General features: G+C 37.8%; 1 protein-coding gene across 1 annotated transcript; it reads left to right on the top strand.

Moving 5' to 3' along the window:
- Positions 1 to 3,372: 3,372 nt before the first annotated feature.
- MAGOHB (mago homolog B, exon junction complex subunit) lies at positions 3,373 to 9,541 on the top strand. The gene is made up of 5 exons (XM_033117482.1): positions 3,373 to 3,540; positions 5,801 to 5,859; positions 6,540 to 6,650; positions 8,581 to 8,663; positions 9,181 to 9,541. The coding sequence occupies exons 1-5, from the start codon at positions 3,447 to 3,449 to the stop codon at positions 9,278 to 9,280; spliced, it is 447 nt and encodes a 148-aa protein (XP_032973373.1). The 5' UTR covers positions 3,373 to 3,446; the 3' UTR covers positions 9,281 to 9,541.
- The last annotated feature ends 5,661 nt before the right edge of the window (positions 9,542 to 15,202 follow it).

Genomic DNA, 15,202 nt, shown 5'->3' with positions numbered 1-15,202 from the left:
GATCTGTGATTTTAAAGAATACTCACTCGGGGTACTCTGGGTGGGACATCTAAGGCTGTAGGAAAGATGACTGGCAGTTGAAAATTTCATAAAAGTTAGACTCCTGATGGAGTCATGATGAGTCATCCAACTAAATAATGATTCTTGTACCTGTAGGAATACCACAGTGAACTAGTCAGGATTTAAAGGGGTGGTAAGTAGCAGTAGAGAGAAGGAAGGTTGAGTGGCTTGGCACAAAATGATGAAGTCCTCTGGAATCTCATTGTTGTTTCTTGGCTGTTCATTTAAGTCAAATTTACAAAATATTTATTGATTTAAATATTTTTTAAAAAATTGAGTGGTAAGTTTAAGGACAACACTGTTATACGTTGTGCTAGGTGTTGGATAAAAGGAACGGAGAGCTTTTGATTACAGCCTAGAAAGTAAGAGACATTATACACTTATTTATGTGGGCATTTGTACATTACAAATTGAATAAACTGTAGTGGTGATACCAGTAAGCATGCCCTAAATTGAAGCCTACAACCACTGAGATTGAGATTTCTTAATGTTCGAAAAATGTTTTCACTATTTCCAGCCCAAGTAAAAGTGTATGAAACGTGTCTTATATAACTTCACTGTCCAACACCATAGCCAGGGGACACATTGCATTTAAATATTAATCTAAATTCACACAAATTAATATTTTAAAATAAAAAATTCAGTTCCTCAGCCTCACTAGACACATTTCAAGTGCTCAGTAGCCATTCACAACATTTCCATATTTCTGTTGTATAATATCCAAGACCACAAAACAGCTTATGTTTTATTACTTTGCAATCCTTATACTATGAGAGAGACACATTTTTGGCTTTTTTTTTTTTTTTTTGCTAAAGATATGAAGGATTAATATATTTTCGCAATTCATTTTAAAAACAGGATTAGAGAGGATTAGTCTTGACCGCAGAAGTCTTTTCAGGGCATAGAGACAGTAATTGGACCACAGAGAAAGATTTTAACACTGTGCATTCCATAAGCTCTATTTACAGTCACAGATCTGGTATCTGTAGCTCTGTTTAGGTAAACATGAATGCTAGCATATGTGTCAAAAATCTGAAAGAAATGCATTAGGGAATCTAACGAGATTGAATGAGGCTCCCTACAAAAAACAAACCAAATGGATTACTGCCTGTATTTTCATAGATACTGTGGTCAAATTTCTGTGGGTTATTCTTGTAATAGGTACAGTGACTGAGTCATCCCAGCTTACCTGGGGCTTCCCAGGTTTTAAAACTGAAAGTCCCACATCACACAAAACTCCTCAGTCCTGGGCAAACTGGAATGGTTAGTCGCCCTAGTGGTAAAGGATGGTGCTTTATGTTTCTTATATATTTTCCCTAATGGCAGCCTGTACAGTAGGAATTGAATAATTTTCCTATGTAAACACTGATGCAATGGTTAATACAAACTACTATATTGACAGTTACATAATCGTTAATATAGAGTCAACATAATCCGGGCCAATCTGCCTTTCTAGCTATTCCACTTTCATGAACTTCATGTTCTAACTATACTGAATTTCTTGGCCTTCCCAAATCATGCTGTCATGCGGGGTGTCAGGCGGGGTCTCTGGTCCCGCTCCCCACACAAGAACGCAGGACATGGCTAGGCCAAAAAGGAACACCCACGGAGCCATAGGTAGGGGAGTCATACCACTGTATTCTCGCTGGCGGCTGTGTTGGAGAAACAGGAAACAGGAGCAACACAATTCTCAACCCTCACTGCGCCGCTTGCAGACTCAGCCACCATCTTCTTGCTAGGCCCCCATTTTCTGCTAGCCTAGCCACGGCAGTTATATTAGTGCCCAATGGCTCACTGGTTACAGCTGACGGCCAACTAGCCACAGCTGATGGCCATTTGATCACAGTCGATGGCCATTTACTACCTGAGCCAGCACCTTTCTATGTGAGGCCGAGAGCCTGGAAACTGCTTTTTGGGGCTCTGTCCCCACACATGCATTTTCACACCACTGTGCCTTTGCTCAGGTTGTTTTCTTCCTGGAGTGCCTTTTCCATCCCTCTGAACATATAGTCAACTTATCCCACAAGGTCCAATTCAAATAGCACGTCTTGTCACACTAGGCTTCCCCGATACTTCCCTTTCTTCAGCTTCCTGTTCCCCAATAAAGTGACTTGCTTCCTCTGCTGTACTACCAGCATTAAAAAAAATTCTTTCTAACATTTGCTTCCTTGTGCTAATATGTCTATATGTTTATTTTCTAGACTGCAAATGCAAAGGCTCTATCTTTTTATTAACAGTGTCTAACCATTTCTGGCACATAGGAGTACCTGTTAAATCTCATTATTTAATGCTTTATACATTTTAAATCTATTTTACATGCATTATCTCATTTGGCCCTCTCAATTCTGTGTGCTTGGCAAAGTTGACTGTAGTATATTCATTTGGTTGATGGAAAAACAGACTTAGAGACAGTGACTTAACCAATGTTAGGTAGATGTAAGGGTTGGGAATGAATCCCAGGTCTTCTGTCTGCCATTCTTCCTACTAAACCCCACTGAAGGTCAAAAGTCATCAACAGGATTACTCTATGTGTTGGTAAAGGAAGGATGATCAATATTTGAAAAACAGACTTTGTGTGAAAGCTCACCTGGCCTTTGCCCATCCTTCTAAACCCTTTGGTAAGCATCCCTCCCCTCCCCAATTTATTCTATTTGGTAAGAAACGTGGGCTAAACCATTTGACCTTAAGTCACATTGCCAAAACTCCTCAGGCCACTAAAGATTAACCTTTCCTTAATGAAAGAAGTTTTACTATTAAAAGGAACTCTTTTATACCATGCCTGTCGGGATTTTCATTTTCAATGTGCCTTTCAAATTTTCAGACCTCTTGTCTGATGGATTCTACCTTGTCTCTATTATTCATAGGCATCAAGTAGCCGGACAGCTAGCACTGTCCAAAGGGGAAAGCCCCGAGTTAGGAATCTAGCAGGAGAAAAGGGTTTTATTCCAGATCTATCATTTCGATTCCGGGCTTTATCTGGACTCATCCCCCCAGTTAAAGGGGAGTGATGCCACGCCCACCTTTTCACAGGATGCCGCGAGAAATCGAGACCCGAAAACTAAACGCGCCTTGCAATTGCACCTTAGTTGTAAGCCGATAAAAAATGCTATCATATGTTCACACTTTTGTCCTTTGCTATTTACGATTTACTTAAGTTTGAAAATAACATGCCTCTGTCGCCAGTAAGCGAAGTTCGAGTCGTTGCGACCCTTACTCCGCTGGCTTCGGGCCTCCTGTAGGAGCTGCAGCCTCCCAGCCCTCCTCTGGGGAGTCCGGAGGCAGAAGGGGCGCGCCGCAGTGACGCATTTCTCCCGCGCGACTGACGTCACTGCTAGGCGCCCGGCGGCGAGTAGGCCAGGCCTTCGGCGGGCTTTCTGGAGACCAAGATGTCTCTGGCCAGCGATTTCTACCTGCGCTACTATGTAGGGCACAAGGGCAAGTTTGGACATGAGTTCCTGGAGTTCGAGTTTCGGCCGGACGGTGAGCGGAGGAGCGGCGGCGGCCGCCGCCTTGCAGCGCGGTGCTGGGCCTGGGGGAGCGGGGCGGAGAGGCCGCGGAGGAGGCGGGGTGGGGTGGGCGAGCCCCTGGGGTGGGCGTGCAAGTGTACAGTGAGGGCTGAGGCCACTGCTTGCGCCGAAGTAAATGGGAGCTTGAGAATACAAGAGGCATAAATTATTCACAAAAGAGGTGTTGTGAATAAACGAGAATTAATCGATGTAAATTAATTCCGAAAAGGTAATCCTGCCAGATACTACAGCTGAACCTACGGTAGTCAGGATCCTAGACTCAGCTCACCGGAAAGGACCGGAAAGGCCGTCTAACGTATCGACCTAATACTTGAACGTTTTAAAGAACATCCCCCAACGTGCGTTGATTTAATGGATGCTTAAAATCTTTTGGTGGCCAGTAACTTTTGGATTTACCCATTCATCCGTTTTATTCATTCAGGCATTGTATGTAAGGCAACATGTCTAGAAAAACGAATGAGGCGTCCTCTGAAGGGGAAGACCAACGTGTAGAAAAATGAGTGTAATGGTGTATCTTTATTGTGGGTGCTTCAATACAGTTGTTCTCTATAGTATGAATTAAAATTAAAAAAGGAGAGTGGTTATAACGTTCTACATGAAGGAGCGGGGAAAGCTTCCCAGAGAAGGTGACAGTTGAGACGATCTGGAAATAGATTATTTTCTTGGCCTCTGCAGGAAAAACAGCAGTGAGAGCAGCGTGAGCAGAGGGCGAAGTAAAACTGCCTGCTGCCCAGGAAGTGTACAGCAGATTCTATTTTTCCTCAGCTCTGATTCTCTAGAGAGTTTTATTGTATATTGAACTCTTTTTGCAACAAGCTCAGTCCGACTGCATAGACTTTTCTTTTCTGAATGCATGGTATGTGCTGGGCAGCATGTAAATACAAAAATTGAGGGTACGGTAGTGGTTAAGACTCTTTAATTTCCCACAAGGAGTTACATCTTGATGGGCAACACATACATGAAACTAACCATAAAGCAGTCTGGCTATTAAGTGCTGTGTTCGTGTTTTGGACAAAGTTCTGTGAGAACTTAGGGGAGAATCACATATTAGAAAAGGGGAAGAGTATCAGACATTTCAGGTCACTACAGACCTGCAATTATTTAGAAACCTTAATCACCTTTTTCTCTCCTGTTTTCCTCACGTCTGTTCTAAATTTAGCTAAGGAGCCAATTTACCTGAATTCTCCATCTGTTGTTTCCTTAGGTGATGTTTTTTCAGTGCTTTGGCCTGGGAATAGTTTTCAGCTTGTCCTTAGCCAGTCACATAAATTAAGTAGTCTAATGTTATCAGGGAAATTTCATGCCCAAACAGTGGTTCTCATCCATTTATCAGCTACCACACCATGCACATATTTCCATCAGTAATAGTGATTCCTAAGGCGTTCACCTCATTAGGTTAACCTATCATTTTAGAGGGTCAGGAGCACATTACATCTGTACCTGGGCAACTAATTAGCCATAAGGGGAAGTATGCATCAGGGAGTACAAAAGTCATAATGGATTAAAATTAAGTATAGATTAGCTAACAAACTGGCCAACTTTTATCCAGAAGCAGCAGATAGTTTGTGTGCTTCCTAACCACAATTCTGAAATACTACCATTGCCATATTATCATACGTGCATTAATTTGAAGGAAAATAATTACTCCAAATTTTGGAGTACTTGGAAGAAGGTATATCTAGAGCTGAATCTCGTGTTACCCTGGGCAAATTACTTAACTGTTTTCTCAATTATCAATAGGTGTGAGAATAAAACCCACTTTTTAAGGTTGTTTAACTGATTAGATTAAATGCTCTGGGCTAATCACTTGGTACCAACACAGACACAAACTTTAAAAGAAGAGTTTTTTCTCTTTTCAGATTCCCTGTCTAGTTTAGGACATAGCTTAAGAAAATGGGCCTTAAAAAATGGCCTTCCCATTATACTGAAGGTATAGAATATTTAAAAATTATATTGAATATTTAGAAATTATATCAAAGGCATGGAATGTTTAAAAATTTGACTAGCTTCAACTGTAGCCAACTTACCAGCAAATCTTTGTGTGCCTACATGTCTAGCATTAATCTTATGCTGAGAGGGAAGAATTATTAATAAAAGTAGTAGTATAGTATGGTCTTTATCTTCAAAATTGCTTACAGTGTCATTTCTTTATTATTATTATTTTTTTTAGCAGTTTTTGCTGTTATAGATTGAATTTTTTCCACTCCCCACAGGAAAGCTTAGATATGCCAACAACAGCAATTACAAAAATGATGTCATGATCAGAAAAGAGGTAAGATTTTTTTGAATGTCCAGTTTTTTACATTTGCCATTTTCCTTAAGTCTGTGTTGAATTTACAAAAATACATATAAGTCCGTATTGTAAAGAATCCAATTTATAGATTGAAAAGTGATTCAGTTTAAATTAGATCTAATCATAGCATCTGTAACAACAAAAGAAGCAATCTGAATATATTGTTATAGTCTCATATTTGAACATACCATTTAATTCACTTCATAATTAATTTGTCTTTTTACTCTATTCACTATTTAAAACAATGATCATGATTTAAACACAATATGAATTTTAAATGAAAGGCTCCAAAATTAGGGATAAAAGTTCAGATCACTGTGATGTGTTCTAGTATTTGTCTCTGTTCACCTCAAATTTTGTGTTGTCGCTATGAATCACTTGGAGATATTTGAGTTCCATGTTAACCAAGGCAGAATACAACGGTTTAAAAAGGGGCTAAGTGATGTGACGAGGGAACAATATATATTAAAAGAAAAGGGCAAGAGAGAAGAAAAATCCTAAGAAGGATGAATGATTCCCTCCCATCTTGTACTTTGGAATTAAGTTTTTCTGTGATATTCTATTTGAATATTTAGGATTTTTAACTCCATTTTATCATTTCCTTCTGACCTGTGGGAAGAAATAGGCATTATGAAATTTTTATTGTAACTTGTTTTCAGGCTTATGTACACAAGAGTGTAATGGAAGAACTGAAGAGAATTATTGATGACAGTGAAATTACCAAAGAAGATGATGCTTTGTGGCCTCCTCCTGATAGGGTTGGTCGACAGGTTCGTATTTAGGGATTCTTTAAATGCATAAATATTAAAAATTGATAATATAACTGTTATGTTTCTCCTTATTTAGAATAGATCCTCACTGATTCTTTAGTTTTTTATTTAGTAGATACCTAGTAAATACGCTTTAATTTTCTTTTACTTGGTCTCATTTTTTGTGCTGCTTCCTAGTAGTAAAGGAATCCATGTATAACTGTAAATTGAGACATCTTTCTGAACAGTCTTTGTGGCAGCCAGCCCAGGTTAGGATGTTTTCACACTGTTATGGATAATTTCTATTATATGTTAACCACTTTTATTAGAAATAAGTACAGGTGTCTGTGAAATTGGAGACAGGATTCTCATTGACCATGTAAAATTTACTTTCTCTAAATTTATAACTTTGAAAATTCTTATTTGTATCTTTCTGCCCCAGAGAGGGATTTGATTGGTTTCTTTGTTCAAACTGACCACTGCCTTTGCCTCTCATACTCCCTTCAGAGTAATTAATGTTTCTTAAAGGGCTTCTGAAGAGATCTGAAGGCCTAATTTCACTCTGTTGAAAGACAGTTTGATTTCTGAATTGGATCTTTTCAACTCTTGGAGAAATGCAATATGACCCTTGGAAGAAGAAACATAATTTCACTTTTGTATATTCCTGAGGATTATACGTTGTAACACCTTTGAGTAGAAGAAAATGTATGGAGAAATTTTAACAGATGTTGACACTCTGTAGCAATAACTTAACTCTATTTAAAGAAACATTTAGGAAAACAAAAGTAATAGTAAAGAGTATTTTATGCATTGTAAACAGTTTTAAAACACAAATTTTGATCTCAGTTTGTTTTATGCATATGTACATATGTTCTAAAAAACAGAAACAACAGCAATAAACTGTTTATCTCTTTTAAACTCAGGAAGCGCCCAGTATTTTCATCAATCCACTTGATGTGATCATGTGTTTTGGTATTGGGGAGGATTTGGCATGCTCCAGAAATTGTCTATTGGATCTTTAAGTCAAATATTTTATGATTATTTAAGAACCTTAGTTAATTATTTTGTGTGTGCCATAAACTGTGCATAATTAGGTCTTCTGATCAGTGATGTAGCTAAGACTGTCTTGAATGGCGTGCTATTTAACCTGAGAAATCACCACACACATAGCCTCTTAATTGTTGGTTTTAGATTTGCAGATAAAATACAGAGAAAAATTTGTACAATAGTTGTGGCACACTGGGGACATCTACATTATGTTGTATTTGTTTTACTAGTTCTTAATTTTAATGTTTTGTGAAGTCAAAGTGTATGAGTCTTTCAGTCTTACAGTCCAGGATTCAAATATTAGTACCCTCACTTATTGGTGGTTGTGAATATCAAGTTTTTTCCTATGCTTTCTGAGTCTTGGATTTCACAGTTGTAAAATACGCTTACCTCCCAAGCGTATTTCAGGGATTATAGATAATGTCTGTAAAGTCCGTAGCAGCAGAGCCTGACACATAGTGGGTACTAAAGTGGTGCTGTTATTCATATTATACATTTTATCTTTAGAGCCTGGTGAAAGGGTAAGTGTGTTTATATTTATTATATTAAAAAGACTTAGATCATATTATTTTTACAACACTGTGCTTCAGAGTGATGCCAATAGTTTTTACTGACATTACATGAAACATTTATTGTCACCCTGAAGTATGTCATTCATTTTATAGTATCTTTATGAGATCTCTGGAGAGGAGTTTTGGTTAGTCCTAATACTGGGGACTCTTGAATAGGTGATCAGGTTTTTATTTTATAGACATAGTTTATGTCTAACAGATCAAATGTCTTTTTTTCTTTTTCTTTGTTAGAAAAACTGCAGCTAAAATTGGGACTTCTCAGTAGCAAGAATACAGATATCTCTGGGATGAATTTTTATATTAACTACATCTCTCTATTTTATTTTTTTCAGGAGCTTGAAATTGTAATCGGAGATGAACACATTTCTTTTACGACGTCAAAAATAGGTTCTCTTATTGATGTCAATCAGTCAAAGTGAGTATGTTAAAGCATTTTCATTAAATTGATAACATTTATTAGAGAGGTTCATTTTAAGACTATATCCAGTTTGAGATCATTTCCATGATACCCTATCAGTTTATTATGCATATGAAATTCTGATTTTTATGTCATTAAAAACTTGTTATCGAAGAAGGTAGCAGTGTATTTTATTGATTTTCAAATAAAAAATCTTAATCTGACAGCTATATATAATAATGCCCAAGTTTTATTAGCTACTTTTTTTTGGGTAAAAATTTGGACACAGTGTCACAAAATTTAAAAGATATCCTTATTGGATATTAGCCTCATTAGTCCCATAGCACATCACATCGTTTTCCTCTTTGGGTGTAATACCCAAATAAATGAAAAAAAGAATCCAGTGTAGCTTAATAGCTTTAGCTACGTATGTCTTTAACTTAATTGTTTTAGGTTTTTGTTTTGTTTTATGAATTAATTTAAAATTACACTATTTCTAGGAACAAAAAGTAACTTTTACCTTTTTAAATTTTAGGGATCCTGAAGGCCTTCGAGTATTTTACTATTTGGTACAGGACCTGAAATGTTTAGTGTTTAGTCTTATTGGATTACATTTCAAGATTAAACCAATCTAAATTGTATGTTTTTTTAAGGTGTTTTTATATTTAATTAAGGGATGGGTAAGGGAGGGTTTGTTTGTCATTTACAGTATTGGGATTTTTATGAGTGTGAAGCAAACAAATTTTCTTTTTGTATGCAAACTGAAAATAAGAAAATACATAAACAGGCTTAATGGTTATCTTCACTTGTGTCCAAGTGGGTTGGACAGTCCCCACACACATTGAAATCTGTAAATAAAAGCCACCTTTCATTCCAATAAAACTTATCAAAGCCTGGATGGAGAGTGTTTTTTGTTTTGTTTTTTTCCCTCAGGAGGCTATGTCTCTTACTCACTTTAAAGTTAATAAAAAATTTATCGTAGGAACATGCTATAGTACACGTTCTTTCAGGTAGGAATATGTAGCCAGATTCCCTTCCGTTAAAGGCAATTGTAGATCTTCCCTTATTTCTTCCTTACCTGATGGGATTTAATTTTGTGGTGCTTATAGAGGTTGTTTACAGAAGGTTGTGGATTTTTACATTTATCATAAACTCAGGGATTATTTACATTTAAATATTTTTGGTATAAGCAGTGATTTCCTCAAGGGTAAAGCCAATCAATACCCCAAGTTAGGCATATCTTTTATTATGCCCTTTTTCACAAATATGTATTTTCTGTGTCTAGAAACTAAATGAGTTCTCAGCTTAAAAAAATTATTTAAAATTTAGATTTAAATGTGTGCGTGTGTGTGTTTGTGTATGTGTATCTATATATAGTAACTCGTAATGAGCACAGGTCCCACTCATATTTCTCAGTTTCTTTGAGCCTCTTTCTGATAGACTTGGCCTTGTATTATTTCTCCTGTCAGTAACCATGCCCTAGTATTCTGTTATTCCTCCATCTGAAACCTCCTTCCCCTCTTCCCCCTTAAAAGTGTGTAGTCCTGGTAGTCATAATCCACTTGCTCCAGGGACCAGTCAGGACTGACCTTAGGTTGAAAGAACTAGTCCCTGAAGTCTTGCCTGGACTCCTGAGCAGCTAGACTAGAGTGGCTTTGCCCAGTAAACTTTGAGTTAATAGAAATGTTCTGTATCCGTGCAGTCCAATAGCGTAGCCACGACCAACTACATGTGGCTACTGAGTACTTGAGATGTGGCTATGTGGCTAGTGTAACTGAATTTATAGTCCTATTAGAATTTTTTCCCCCAACTTTGTATTATGAAAAATTTCAAACATAGAAAACTGTTGAAAGAATTGTAAAACGAACATCCATATGCTAATGTAGATTCTATAATTGATATTTTTTTACTGTAATAAGTCTTACAATAAGGCATGTCTTGTTGATTTTTCACTTAAGGGTAGAATAACTGGTGTAATTGGTGCTAATAGACCAATTTTTTCCCTTAGTGCTATGTAATTTTGATTAGATAGTCACATGTGGCTTGTGGCTACCTTCTGGACAGTGTAGCTCTAGAGCATGGCTTGGTAGCCTGTTTGCCATGGAGTGCTGTCTGGTCCTTTACACTGCATGAAAATGCATGGCCGTCTTCTTCAGGGTTGCCAGGGAAAGTCACTGGGTCTCCATCGTGCAATACTGCACTGTCATCACCTTCAGGTCCCTTAGATGGAAATAAACATTTCTGTTCAAGTTGTAGGCCTTGATGGATGTGCAGTATAAAATCGTGTTACAATTCTTAGATGTTAATCTCAAGGAGAAAGGGAGAAATAATTGTTCTTTGAACCTCCTGTGGGCCCACAATTTTTGGTTGTTCCTCAAAATAATAGTTATTCTGTGACTCCTATTGAGGAAGCAAGGTTGGCGAGAAATAATCCTTAGATTAACAAATCTTTAGCATATTAACTCTTTGTCCTCATTCTCTAACTTCCCTTTAGTGCTGTTTTCCTTATGCCCTGTCCCCACTATCTACTAAACTTTTCATATTCAAATCAAGATTGGAGATTAGGTCATTAGGGTAAATATTTTATATTGTCTCTGATTTCCTTATACATTCTTTGGACTGGCTTTTACTTAATTGTAAGCTGCTGGTGGACAGTGATTAAAAATTAAATTTTGTGCAGCACTAGTTTTAGGACAAACTAGATTTTTATAGCACTCAGATGAGCAGATACATGTCACCACCCCCACATCTTGTATTAATCAAACATATTCCGAGTGTTGGTTCAACGCCCCCTCCCCGCATCCCACCGTTTACCCTTTCATGGGATGGGGTGTCACTACCCAGCACCTAGCATAGTCTTTTCCATGTAGTAGGTCCTTTGTAAAAAGTTCATTGAACTGGTTGACTTTTTGTACTTACTGCCTTCAAATTGTCTTTGTAACTTAGTTTGAGATACAAGATAATTCATTTCTGTTGCTATGGAAACCTTTCAATTGCCATATTCACATATTTATACCACAGAGTTGTACATTTGAGCACATTGGATGAGGATATGGCCCACCTGTGATCCTGATTTCTCACGTGTAGTCTGAGTAGAGCACTTTAACCTTCCTTGCTCAACCAAAGCAATAAATACAGCGCAGTGAAGAGGACTGATGAGAAATGAGATGATCTGGCAGGGTCTACCGCTCTATTTTATTTATATTTTTTTATTTTGAGTTTCTGGGTTTTGTGCTTCTGCTTATAATTAAGAGTTCAGGCAGACAGTTCATTGATATCAGGCTGAGTCTACTTACGCGGACACTTAATATGAATATAAATGATAGCTGAGATTATTTGTTTTATGTAACCTGTTGTTAGACTACTTTGTTTTGATTTGAAACGTGTGAGACCTGTGAACAATGCTGTCAGGTCAACCATCGATTCATAGGATTGTTTTTGAAGACAGTTTTTTAAAGTAGTTTTAGGTTCACAGCAAAATTGAGAGGAAGGTACAGAGATTTCCCATGTACCCCTGTCCCCACACATGCAGGGTCCCCCGTTATCAACTTCTCTCACCAGAGTAGTACAGTTGTTACAATTGGCAAACCTACACTGACACATAATCACCCAAAGCCCATACTTTGTATTAGGGTTCAATCTTGGCAGAGTACATTCTATGGGTTTGGACAAATGTATAATGACATGTATCCATCATTATAATATCATACAGAGTATTTTAACTGCCCTAAAAATCCTCTGTGTGCCACCTATTCATTTCTCCCTGCCTCCAACCCTTGGCAACCATTGATCTGTTCACTGTCTCCAAAGTTTTATCTTTTCCAACATGTCATTTAATTGGAATCATATAGTAGGTAGCCTTTTCAAATGGAAAATTTTCACTTAGTCCACATGTAAGTTTCCTCCATGTCTTTCATGGCTTGATAGCTCATTTCTTTTTAGTGCTGAATAATATTCCATGTCTGGATGGACCACATTTATCCATTCACATATGAAGGACAGACATCTTGGTTGCTTCCAAATTTTGGCAAGTATGAGTAAAGCTGCTATAAACATTCAGGCTTTTGTGTGAACCTTAAGTTTACTGATTATTTTCTAGCATTATGTGGTAATGAGCTAGAATAGAAAATCCAAAACAATTAAAAGTAAATAGGAAAGGTGAATGAGTGCTTGGAGGGTGAGCTTAAAAGAGTCTGAACCATGTTATACAGTGGAGAGAACACTGAAAATCAAAATTCTTAATATGGTACTGCTTCACAGAACTATTTTCCCTTTCAACCTGTGAATAGACTATTGCTTAGTGGCACAAAGCCCGTATAGCCACCCGAAAACCTTTTTTTACCATTATGTTTGCATGCTAACTTAGTTCTTGAGGTGGCCCTCTCATTCAGCTACTTAGAAATTGGAGGAAAGATGGTTACTGTTCGATTGACTGCTAGAGGCCAGTTAGGATAATTCAGAGGATTTTAACTCTAGAGCAGTAGAATAGGTTTTATTATAAAGACAAGATGGACAAAGGAAGTAGCTAATTAGGGGAACAGGAAACCTCAAACAAGAGTCTTTTGACTTTTCACTGTTAGAGCCAGGAAACTGAATATCACTCAGTGGCATAACGGTTAGGCATTAGGACAAATATCCATGGAGATGAGAACCGGGCCAGGTGAACTTAATCCTCCCAATAGCGTGATGCACGCCATCTTTCCTGGGGAGCTGGTGGTTATTCCAGACATCCTTCAATTCAGCCTAGGACAGGAAGAACAACATGCTGCTGTGAAATGATAAGCCACTGAGGTTTGAAGGTGTGACCACAAAGCTTGCAGGTGTGACTGTAAACTGTGTGCTGAGCTTCTAGCTGACCAAGTTAATAACATCGGGTTGGGACGTGTAAAATGTGTGGTTTCCCAAATGAAAAAAGGCTTTGCAGCAAAGCAGCCAGGAAAAAAATGAATGCTTCATATATTCATACTGTGTTTGCATAAGTGTGTTTGGCATAGAAGTGAATTCGGAAGACAAAGTACAAGAACATTGAAAAAATTCTTCAAATTTCTCCTTTTTCTGGTTTATTAGCAGTGGTTGTGATGAAGTTTGGTGCTTCCAATTTTGTGCTTGTTTGATCAAAGGGCCATGCTAGGAATTTGAGTCCCATCTGAAGTTACTACTGTTCTCTTCTGATGCTAGTTGTCTTCTCATTTAAGAAGAAATTTATTTGTCTTTTCCAGAAATCAGAGCTTAGGGAAAAAAAAAAAACTAGAAAAAAACAAAACAAATAAAAAGTAGAGCTTAAAGGGAGCAGCTCCACAATTTGGCTTTCTAATCATTAACCTCATTCTGTTTCTCTCTAAAATCATGAAAAACATCTATATTTTGTAGTTAATTCCTGTTAACTTTAGCCACCTTGCTCATCAAGTGCACGAGTAGACATCATTTCTTTGTGCTGCAGCTGCAGTAATGAACAAGTCGATGAGGACCTCACCCTCTGGACTTTCTGTAGAGGAGACAAACAACTATGTATGTGTGAAAGAGTGCTACACCTGTCTGGCCTCCGTCATGAGAACTAGCCACCCTCTCACCAGCTATAAGGATGTAAATCAAAACAGAAGAACGGCTCAACATCACCAATATCTCCAGGGGGCAGTAAGATACAAATAACCAGGTCTGAGGTCACAGAACGGTTTTTCTGGGGAGAGAGCAGTATGCTGCCACATGTTTCCCAGCTCCTAAATTGTATTAATGTGCCTCCCATATCGCAACATACATACTTTCTTCCAGGCACCTGCACTCCAAACCTGACATGTTAGGATAGAGAACCTAGCTCAGTGTCAGGATTTCTGGACTGCAGTCCTGGCTTAGAGAGAAAGAGAGAAAAAAAAGAGCATTTACTTTTTTGAAGTCTTAAGAAATCTTATCTGTAGTGCTAATCTCTGAATTCCTCCAAGTCTATTTAGTGAGTGATACTCTTATTGAACATGAGAAAACAGACTTGAAGATTTGGAATGACTTATTCAAATTTTTATAATTGGGAAGGATTTGAATCTTGGACTTCAAATGATATTTCACATTTAATAAAAAGCCTACTCTATAGTATTTGCCAGGTCTGGTTAGGAACTTTCTATCTCATTTAATCCTCACAGCAACCTTGGAAGGCAAATATCACTGTTTTACTCTGGTGAATCCGAAGGTTTAGAGAAGTTGAGTGACTTGCCTCAAGCCACATATTTAAGCTGGGGCTGACGTTTCAAGCCAGATCTGCCTGGGTCCAGAATTCATGCTTTGTGGCGAGAGGTTTGAAAATCCAGGCCCTTCTAAATCCATAGTCCGTCTGTGCTCAGTGTATTAGTGAAGCCTATGTTAAACATGGATCAAGAATTAGCAATAATGTGTCCTTTGGCAGGTCAGTTAACCTCTTAATATTAATGTTTTCATTTGTAAAATGGGGACAATAAGAAACAGCTGTCGGTGTTGGGAAGTTTCAGTATGGTTATACATACAGTAGGTCCCCAAATACTGCCACCTTTTCCACAGTCATTACTACTTCTCCCACCCTCACTCTTTATCTC

Source organism: Rhinolophus ferrumequinum, chromosome 10 (assembly GCF_004115265.2).
Source record: "Rhinolophus ferrumequinum isolate MPI-CBG mRhiFer1 chromosome 10, mRhiFer1_v1.p, whole genome shotgun sequence".
Lineage (NCBI taxonomy): Eukaryota > Metazoa > Chordata > Mammalia > Chiroptera > Rhinolophidae > Rhinolophus > Rhinolophus ferrumequinum.
The sequence above is the reverse complement of the archived record's forward strand: the minus strand, read 5'-3'. Positions and strand labels throughout refer to the sequence as shown.

Coding starts and splice junctions, on each gene's coding strand:
- MAGOHB (XM_033117482.1), top strand. CDS start 3,447: ATGTCTCTGGCCAGCGATTTCTACCTGCGCTACTATGTAGGGCACAAG. Junction 5,860..6,539: donor ATGTCATGATCAGAAAAGAG/GTAAGATTTTTT, acceptor ACTTGTTTTCAG/GCTTATGTACACAAGAGTGT. Junction 6,651..8,580: donor CTGATAGGGTTGGTCGACAG/GTTCGTATTTAG, acceptor TATTTTTTTCAG/GAGCTTGAAATTGTAATCGG.